Here is a 10,341-nt window from a genome sequence, read left to right as displayed (position 1 = left end):
TTCACCTGGCATATACGCAAACACCCATAGACATAAAAGCTCTACCATACAAACGGGAACGGGGTCTGGCTGGAACTGATCTTAAGGGAATGGCCTAGGAAGATAGAGCTTGCAAATACGTCCGCTAGAGTGCACCCCTTACGTTGTTCTTCACCTGGCATATACACAAACACCCATAGACATAAAAGCTCTACCATACAAACGGGAACGGGGTCTGGCTGGAACTGATCTTAAGGGAATGGCCAAGGAAGAGAGAGCTTGCTAATACGACCGCTAGAGTGCACCCATTACGTTATTCTTCATCCAAAACATACACAAAGATCCATACACACAAACGCTATACAATACAGTCCTCTCCCTCCTCCCCCAAGGCAGTATCGGGGAGCAAAATGATTAATTAAATAATAACCTCACAGGAACTTCGCCACTTAAGCTGATGGGCCGAATAGGAGGTGAAGGGAGGTACTGATGACGGGCTGACCGCTAGGGACGACGGCTGCCTATTGTAGTGACCCCAAGAGCCTGTGACCCGCCCCCGTGTGTGTGTGATTCACCACGGTCTGAGCATGTGCTGGACTCGCGGCCCCCAAACAGCCAGTACCCTTCCCAAATGAGTGTGTATATAGTGGTGGGCGATATTTTTTTTGTGTGTGTTCTTATGTTGGTTGAATAGTTATGAAGAAAAAAGTAGAATGATATTTTTTTCTTTAACTTTTTCTTTCTACTTCGGTATAGTCTGTAAATAGTTTTTGGATTATTAGTTTATTATCCTTATTAATATCAGAAGTAGTAGTAGTAGTAGTAGTAGTGATTGTAGTAGTAGCAGTAGTAGTAGTAGTAGTAGTAGTAGTAGTAGTTGTAGTAGTAGTAAGAGTAGTAGTGGTTGTAGTATTAGTAGTAGTAAGAGTAGTAGTAGTAGTAGTAGTAGTAGTAGCAGTAATAGTAAACGCAAAATCGTAACCACATATCACCATTAAAAAGCAGCAATCGTACAACTCACATAACATACGTGAATCGGACAATAACATAAAACTTTCGTTCCTTCCCACAACACGGCCGCGTCTTCCTTCTCCTAATATTCGTCTCGCGGGGAAGGAAATAATAAAGAGAATCTATAGTGTGCGGAGGCGTCGATACACGGAGTAAGGTGCGGGTAAACACAGGCGGGCAGTAAATTGATCCAGACGAGGAATGGATCGGTAGATTTTGTTACGTTTGCTTCTAAAGGCTGCAGGGAAGGGAGTGTTGAGGGATGTAAAGGAGGAATGGATCGGTGGATTTTGTTACGTGTGTTTCTATAAAGGCTGCAGGGAAGGGTGTGTTGAGGGATGTAAAGGAGGAATGGATCGGTGGATTTTGTTACGTGTGTTTCTATAAAGGCTGCAGGGAAGGGTGTGTTGAGGGATGTAAAGGGAAAGTTAGGGGTATACTCTATAGCTACCCGTGGCCTCGGTGCTCATCTCCGTCACATTGGCCCTTGTAAGTGATGGGGCAACCTTTACATGTTTTGCCTTAATACAAAAGGTCAGACGCCCTACACAGTTCAGCTCCTGAAGATGGGTTGCTCACCGAATTCCCTTCCTATCCATAAATGCATCTAATCTCCATTTAAACGTTTCAATTGTTCAACTCAATTCAAACTCATGGCTTTTGTATACGATTGTGATTATTAATTGTGTATCTGAAGAGTGCAGAGACAAGGCTGCGTTAAGTGTGGAGTTGCTGATAGTTATGGTTCGATGTTACTGATCTTTTTTACCCTTGAGCTTCCTCCTTGCATGTAAAGAAAACCTACAGAACTATACGATTGAGATCAAGCTAAAGAGTGCAGAGACAAGGCTACGTTAAGTGTGGAGCTGCTGATAACTGTGGTACGATGTTACTGATCTTTTTTACCCTTGAGCTTCCTCCTTGCACGTAAAGAAAAACCTACAGAATTCCTACCGTGCTAGTGAATATTATAGACAAGTAACAACGGTCATCTATATCCGTGGCGTCCATTAACAAACTGATTATTACTTGTATTTCTGAAGGAAGGGAGGAGGAAAAAAGAAAATGAAAGAAGGGAGTAGGAGTATTTCTGAAGGAAGGGAGTAGAAAAGAAGAACATGAAAGAAGGAAAGAAGGGGAGTAGGAGTATTTCTGAAGGAAGGAAGTAGAAAAGAAGAAAATGAAAGAAGGGAGTAGGAGTATTTCTGAAGGAAGGGAATAGGAAAGAAGAAACTGAAAGAAGGAAAGAAGGGGAGTAGGAGTATTTCTGAAGGAAGGAAGTAGAAAAGAAGAAAATGAAAGAAGGGAGTAGGAGTATTTCTGAAGGAAGGGAATAGGAAAGAAGAAAATGAAAGAAGGAAAGAAGGGAGTAGGAGTATTTCTGAAGGAAGGGAGTAGAAAAGAAGAAAATGAAAGAAGGAAAGAAGGGAGTAGGAGTATTTCTGAAGGAAGGGAATAGGAAAGAAGAAACTGAAAGAAGGAAAGAAGGGAGTAGGAGTATTTCTGAAGGAAGGGAGTAGGAAAGAAGAAAATGAAAGAAGGAAAGAAGGGAGTAGGAGTATTTCTGAAGGAAGGGAGTAGAAAACAAAAAAAAAGAAAGGACAGAAGGGAGTGGGAAAGAAGGAAGTTAAGAAGGGAAGGAGGGCGGAGGGGAAGTCTTGCATTAGGGAGTGGGACGGAACATTTCTTTTTGTAGAGTATATAGACAGTGATGGTGGTGAGTGTGATATTGGCGTTTGAAAAGAGGGAACGTCATATTGTGGACCGATGCTTCATAAACTCTGAACTCTTGCCGTAACTTAATCTCATAGGAAAGTAACAGCGGACATTAATATTCGTGGCGTTCATATACAATTGAAACCATTATTTGTATTTCTGAAGGCTGCAGAAAAAGGGGAGAGTCATATTGTGGACCGAGGCTTGATAAACTCTCTGAACTCTTGCCGTAACTTAATCTCATAGGAAAGTAACAGCGGACATTAATATTCGTGGCGTTCATATACAATTGAAACCATTATTTGTATTTCTGAAGGCTGCAAATGAGTTGGAGCGTTATATAAAAGGGACGCTAACCTTGATAAGCTACAGCACTCTTACCGTAACTGAATATGATAGGAAATTAACGACCGCGTGTGTTTTGTTATGAGTGCAAGATTAAGGAATAATGTTATATACTGCGAGCGACAAAACCTCGGAAGAATTAGAGAGTTAGAAAATGAAGAGAAGGAGGAGGAGGAGAAGGAAAAAAAAAAAGAAAGAAGAAGAGAAAAATAAGAAGAAAGAAGAGGAACAAGAAAAAAATAAGAAAGTAAAAGAGGAGGAGGAGGAAGCGAGGAGGAGAAGGAGGAGGGGGACAGGCACTAGAGGAGGAGAAGGAAACGGAAGAGGAAGACAAACGATAAAGGGAAAAATAAAAATAAACTGCGGCGAGGGAGGAGAGAAAAGAAACGGAGGAAGGAGGGAGAAGGGAAGGGCCGAAGAGAAAGACGAAAATAAAAAGTTTAGTCTATGCAAATAAGTTGAGAGATAAAGTAAACAAAAGAAGACTATAGAGAAGGTGAAGAGGGAATAGATAATCAATGAAGAAGAAGAAGAACAACAACAACAACAATTACTACTACTACTACTCCTAAGTCCTCCTAACTCCTCCTCCTCCTCCTCCTACTACTACTACTACTCCTAAGTCCTCCTAACTCCTCCTCCTCCTCCTCCTACTACTACTACTACTACACATATAAGTACTTACCATCAGCCAGGTTGAAGATGGAGCAGGCGACGATGAAGGAGAGAACCACACAGACAGCGAGACGGCCCATTGTAGTGGTATTAGTGGTAGTAGTAGTAGTAGTAGTAGTGGTAGTTGTAGTAGTGGTAGCAGAAACTAGACACCCAGATATATGGAGCTAGTTTGTCTGTGTCTAACTTTTCTTGATTTTATGCTTTTTCTTCGTGTGTGTGTGTGTGTGTGTCTGTGTGTGCGTGTGGGTGTCTGTACTTGTGAAGGAAGGGAGTGGAAGTCTGTGTCTGTGGTCTCCCGTGGGCTGTGGTGTCTGTGAGGGCTGGGCTGGGCTGGCTGGTGCAGGGGCGGAGGCAGAGAGGCGGTGGGTGTGGCCGAGCTGCTGTCCCGGTGCGAAATGCGAACCGAACCTGTGCGTGGCCTCCTTTATATATCCTTGGCGGGGTCCCTCTCTCTCTCTCCCTCCCTGTCGGTCTGTATGTCCCTGTCCCTCTGTGTGTGTGTGTGTGTGTGTGTGTGTGTGTGTGTGTGTGTGTGTGTGTGTGTGTGATTCCCTCTGTCTTTTTTTTCTTATCTTTTTTTTCTCCTTTTCTTCATCATTTCTTTCTCATTTTTCTTTTTTCTTCCATTTTTTCGCCTGTTCATTTTTTCGTTTCTATTTTTTTTCTTTTATCTTCTTCAGTTGTAGCCTTTTATTCATAAGAACATAAGAACGTGGGAGTCTGCAAGAGGCCGGTAGGCCTGTACAAGGCCGCTCCTTTGAACCTAAGCTCCCGTGTATCTAATCCCACCTAATATCGCTGTCATGAATTTATCTAATCTATTTTTGAATGTGACAATTGTATTGGCACTCACCACGTGACTGCTAAGCCTATTCCACTCATCCACCACACTGTTAGTAAACCAATGTTTGCCTATGTCCCTGTTGAATCTGAATTTATCCAGTCTCTCTCTCTCTCTCTCTCTCTCTCTCTCTCTCTCTCTCTCTCTCTCTCTCTCTCTCTCTCTCTCTCTCTCTCTCTCTCTCTCTCTCTCTCTCTCTCTCTCTCTATCCATCTTAGTCGTATAATTTCTACCACTATTTTTTTCTATTTATTTGTAGTTTAATGTAAAAAAATCCTTCAGGTGAAACTATCGCATCTTTCCGCCGCTAAATAATAAAAAAAAATCTTCGCTCAGTTTCGTTCAATTTTCCGTTCAGTTTTCTTTTCAGTTTTCCGTTCGGGGGCGTGCAAACTCCCTCTCTCTCTCTCTCTCTCTCTCTCTCTCTCTCTCTCTCTCTCTCTCTCTCTCTCTCTCTCTCTCTCTCTCTCTCTCTCTCTCTCTCTCTCTCTCTCTCTCTCTCTCTCTCTCTCCCCCTCGTCCGATTGGTCCACGGGCGCTGCTCTGGGCGTGACGTCATCCTGCCTCAGCCAATCACGCGCCGCCCCTCGCTCCTCAGCCGCCAATGAGGTCGCCGATATCCCATGCATTAGAATGTGGCTGGCAACGCTGTCCACCCACGCCTCTCATGAAGACCTACCCGCCCGGGGAAGTGTGTTAAGTGACGTGTTGATTTTTTTTTATGTATTTCTTTTGTCTGGGTGTTTATTTTTTTATGTATTTGTTGTTGTTATTATTATTATTATTATTATTTCCCTTCGCGTTCTTGTTCTTGTTGTTTTTGCTGTTTTTCATGTTCTTTATGTTGTTTCTTCTTTTTTCTTTTCTATATCTTATTTTTATTTTTCCATTAATTAATCATCTTGTTTTCTTCTTGTTCTTGTTCTTCTTGTTCTTCCTCTTCTTCTTCATTGTCATATTATCATTATTGTTATTATTCTCTACTACTACTACTACTACTACTACTACTACTACTACTACTACTACTACTACTACAGCTAATACTACGACCACCACCACCACCACCACCACCTCCAATAATAATAACATAATAATAAAAAATAATAATGATAAAAATAATAATAATAATAATAATAATAATAATAATAATAATAATAATAATAATAATGGCTTGTTTCCCAATCCTTATAATAATATTTTTTCACCAATGATTAAAATAAAATAGAAAATACTACACGTGGACCGAATATAAATTGAATAACCTAAAGGCGCGGCCACACTTGCCCTAGAACATTGCTCGAAACAATGTTCGACGCATGAAGGAAACATGTCTCTAACTTTGTCACGGACGTGTTTGAGGCACTAGCGTCCACATCATGTTGGCAGCCCTGCCTGTGACATGGTGGTAGCACTGGTGTGGACGAGGCTTCGAGCTGCTGACATGTATCATCCACACCATTCAAGCGACGGCAGTGCATGGTGTGGACAATGGAGTGGACCAAGGAGCAGACATTCGTGTTGATTGAACTGTATCAGTCACACCCAGTGTTATGGGATCCAACAGATCCAACATACAAGAACAAAGTGAAAAAACTAGACGCTTGGAGAAGCATCTCACAGGCCCTGGCAGTAGAACGAGCCGAGGTAGAAAAGAAGATGAAAACTTTGATTGGCCAGTTCCGGAGGGAGCAGAAAAAAATGAATACGAAGTCTGGAGCTGGAACGGGCGATGCATATATAAGCACATGGATGCACTGTCCCCGAGTTGAGCCGGCAACAATCCAACGTCATCTCCCATCAGCTCATTGAGGATATTGTTCCTTTCACCAGTATTTTTTTCTCTAAGCGTTGGACGCATCCAAAATCGGCGACGATATCTTCCCCGTTGTCTCTGCTGTGTAAATAGTATCACCGTAGCTGCAGCGGCCAGTAGCGCGTCTTCCCTCGTCGCCATGGTGCTGGGTAGTGACTGAGGCAAGTGTGGACTGTGGACCACTTCACTATTTCACCTCTTGTTTCCAGCATGTCCATGACTTTGCCCCAAACAGTGGCCGAAACACTGTCCCAGTACTGTCAGTGACATGTTGCTAGCGTGCGTGTAACATGTTTTCTTCATGCGTCGAGCAGTGTTTCGGGCAATGTTCTAGGCAAGTGTGGCCGCGCCTTTAGGCAGCCATTCTCTCTCTCTCTCTCTCTCTCTCTCTCTCTCTCTCTCTCTCTCTCTCTCTCTCTCTCTGGGGGGTTCGAAGCGGGGTTCATTCACTGTTTCATAACGCTCAAAAGAACCATTAATTGAACCCGTGACTCCAGGGCTCTTCCTCCTCCTCCTCCTCCTCCTCCTCCTCCTCCTCCTCATTTACTTCTAAGCTTAACATCTTCCTTTTTTTAACGCTTCTTCCTTCTCCTCGTCCTCTTCTTCTTCTTCCTCCTCCTCCTCCTCCTCCTCTGTATCATCCACCCTTTGTTCTCTTCTTTCTTCATAATTATTTTCTTCTTTCTTTCACATCCTCCTTTTTTTTCCTTTTTTTTCACTTGTTTCTTCTTTGTCTTCCTTCTTTTACTTCTTTTTCTTTTCCTCCTCCGTCTTTGCTTCTTCTTTATTCTTTTCTCTTCTGTCCCTCCACTCTTTGTTTTATTCCTCTCCCTTTTCCTTCCCTTTCTTTTCATTTTCTGCCATTTCTCTCTTCTCTTTATTTTATCCCTCCTCGTCTTCCTCCTCTTCCTTCTCTTCATTCTTCTCCCTTCCTTCCTCCTTTTCATTTTATCCCTTCTATTCCTCCTCCTTCTTCAACCTTCTTTTCATTTTTCTCCATTTTTCTCCTTCTCCTCTTCGTTCTTTTAAAATTTCCCCTTTTTCTCTTTCCCCTCATCTTCATATTCTCCATTCCTTTCTCTCTCTCTCTGTTCCCCCTTTTCTTCCTCTTTTCATTCTCCTTCTTCCTTCTCTTCCTACTCTTCCTCTTATTCTCACACACATATTGCTATCCGTCATTTGTTTTCTGCATTTCTCTTCTTCACTCGTCCGGGCATTTATATTTTCACGGCGCCTATATTTCCTACTCTCCTCCCTCGGTTTGTCATCATCTTATTTCATCTCCACGTCTCCTCTTTCTCCATCTTCCCGTTCTCCTTCTCTCTCTCTCTTTGGTTTGCATCAGTTCTGTTTTTCTTTTCTCTTATGTGACTCCTCTGACTTGGCTTACTTATTCGGTCTTTTCGTCTGTCTCATAATCCTAATGCTACTAATGATAATACTAATACACTAACTACTCGTATTTAAACCTATCTTTACATTTTCCCCCAAACTATACTTTTCTTAATTCCTTTCTATTCCACTTTCTTTTTCCTTTTCTTCCTCCCTTCTTTCGACTTTTTCTTCCTTTCTTCTTTCCTTTCTTCTTCCACCAGTCCTTTCCTTTCCTTCCTTCCTTCCTTCCTTCCTTGGTAATAATAACAATAACAATAATAATAACAAAAATAATAAGACATCTGCAGTGACAGCCACCCGTCACAAACCAAAAAACATTACCCTTTAGGAAGAATAACAACTAATAATTTATAATGGATAAGAAAATGCAATAACACTAACAAGAATAACAAAGACGGTCGTACCCTAACAATCACGCATCGCAAACCGCATACATTCACTTCAAAATGTAAATAAATAAATAAAATAAATAAATGAGTTAAACGCGAATAAGTAGCCATTTCTTGCCTTTCTTCTTCCCTTTTTTCTTCCACAATTCCTTTCCTTCCTTCCTTCATTCATTCATTCATTCATTCATTCATTCATTCATTCCACTCTTCTCCCACCTCTCCTTTCCTCCTTTCTTCCCGCTCTCTCTCTCTCTCTCTCTCTCTCTCTCTCTCTCTCTCTCTCTCTCTCTCTCTCTCTCTCTCTCTCTCTCTCTCTCTCTCAGTGTTAGTAGTGCTAGTATATTATTTTTCTTCAGTGTTTTTAGAGGTATATATTATTAATTTTAAGAATAAACAGCAATAATAAAAGATAAATAACCTATAGATTACACATAAACAAGTATCATACACATATACAGGTCAGGTTTCTCATACGTATTATCTCCCCTCGGGCGGCGTAGGCGATAGCTATTACCATTAGTAGTAGCGGCAGGATGGTGGGCAGCGCGGGGCGGGGCGATATAACAACACAGGCTCCGTTTTCTACGCCTATATTTCCCTGGCCGGGCCGCAGACTCGTGTAATTTGCCGCCGTGATGAAGGCCGCCCCCGACCCGCCCGTGAGAGAACCGTTATCTTGCCCCGAATTACCGACCACGTAAGAGAGAGAGAGAGAGAGAGAGAGAGAGAGAAAGTATAGGAAAAGAGAGGTGTAGGGAGAAAAGAATAGGTAGGATAGAAAAGGTGGAGGAAGGAAGGAAGGAAAAATCAGAAGGAAGGAAGGAAGGAAAGGAATGGTGAAAGAAGAAAGGAAAGAGAAGTCGAAAGAAGGGAGGAAGGAATGGAAAGAAAAGGTGGAAGAAGAGAAGAAAGGAATTAGGAAAAGAATACTTGGGGGAAAATATATATACTAATAGGTTTAAATAGTTAGTGTATCGGGATAACTATATGCGTTGGGGAGTTGATTTACAAAGGGTGACAGTAATAGACTATCTTGTAAGGGTAGAGAGGGGGGAGAGGGAGGGAGGTGAAAGGGGGGAGTGGTAAGTTGGTGGAAGTAGTGGATAAGATACCGTCCGTGTTATCTCCATCAGGGTGTCGGTACTTGAAGTCACTCAAGCACACTTACGGCGCGTGTGTTTGCAAGGGAAGATAAAGCGATCGGAACCTGTGTCCATTATCACGTAATCTTAAAAGGCTTCGATTACTCTTAGCACCATACCCATTGAAGCTGTGTTAGGGGACGGGGAGGCACTGGGGGTCCTGATAGCCTGTACAGGGTCATAAGGAGTACTTTGATAAGTGATATGCAGCTGCTGAATGGCCTCAACCCTGACTGCTGGAACTTGTTATTGTAGTTCGGTGTATATAATTAGAGAGATAGATAGATAGATAGATATAGATATGTTTTCTAGTTTAGAGTTGAGTCACACATCTACTCTTCAAATGCCCCTTGTAGTCTTTGTTCTAGGTTATTTTGGTCAAGTTCGTAGGCTATATACTTTTTTTCCAAAGTAAAATTCGTAGGCTGTATACCCTTTTTCCCGCCGTCGAGATCTCCGTCCGTCAGCTGTCCTCCTCTCGCGCACCGCCCCAACGAGTCACGCATTTAGCCGTGCAGGTGGCGGGCTTCCCTCCCCCTCCCCACGTGTGATGTGTGCTGCCCCGAGATCGATGTAGTGACTCCCTCCTTTACGCAATGCTCTTTACTGATTTGGTTCGATCGAAAGTTTACAATCCGTCAACTTTATCGCCGCCACCGCCTGGCCGCGCGTCCTTTGAGCGGCCTCCCGACCCAAGCCGTACAAGAGTCCCCCATTGGAGAGCACCTCGGCCGCGGGATATGCCTCAGGGCGGCTTTTATAGAACTTTTGAACATCTCTTCCGCGCCTCCACCCAGAACATAAGCTTTTGACTATTTGTTCCGCCTCTCAGAATTTTTCACTATTTCGGGAAGAGGAAAAAAATGAGCTTGTTAAGTAAAATGAATTAATGGCAAAGTAGAGATTGTCGATAAAACTTTACTTTGCTAATATTTGAGTTTTATATTTCGGCTGAAATTTCCATATTATAATTATTTCGGCTTCATTTTCTTTTCTGATGTAGCTAAATGCTTACAAATGGTTCACCTATAC

The 10,341-nt window shown here is 42.5% G+C and overlaps 1 protein-coding gene across 1 annotated transcript in view; it reads right to left on the bottom strand.

Annotated features, from left to right (window-relative positions):
- Positions 1 to 4,141, bottom strand: part of LOC127000494 (neuropeptide CCHamide-1-like) — a 61,522-nt gene extending 57,381 nt beyond the window's left edge. Inside the window, exon 1 of the mRNA XM_050864221.1 lies at positions 3,737 to 4,141. Coding sequence (XP_050720178.1) covers positions 3,737 to 3,806 — 70 coding nt within the window. The 5' untranslated portion in view covers positions 3,807 to 4,141. The remainder of the gene's footprint in view (positions 1 to 3,736) is intronic.
- Positions 4,142 to 10,341: the final 6,200 nt, after the last annotated feature.

This window comes from Eriocheir sinensis, chromosome 19, assembly GCF_024679095.1.
Source record: "Eriocheir sinensis breed Jianghai 21 chromosome 19, ASM2467909v1, whole genome shotgun sequence".
NCBI classification, from domain to species: domain Eukaryota; kingdom Metazoa; phylum Arthropoda; class Malacostraca; order Decapoda; family Varunidae; genus Eriocheir; species Eriocheir sinensis.
Note: the sequence above shows the minus strand (reverse complement) of the source record. Positions and strands in the feature narration are given on the sequence as shown.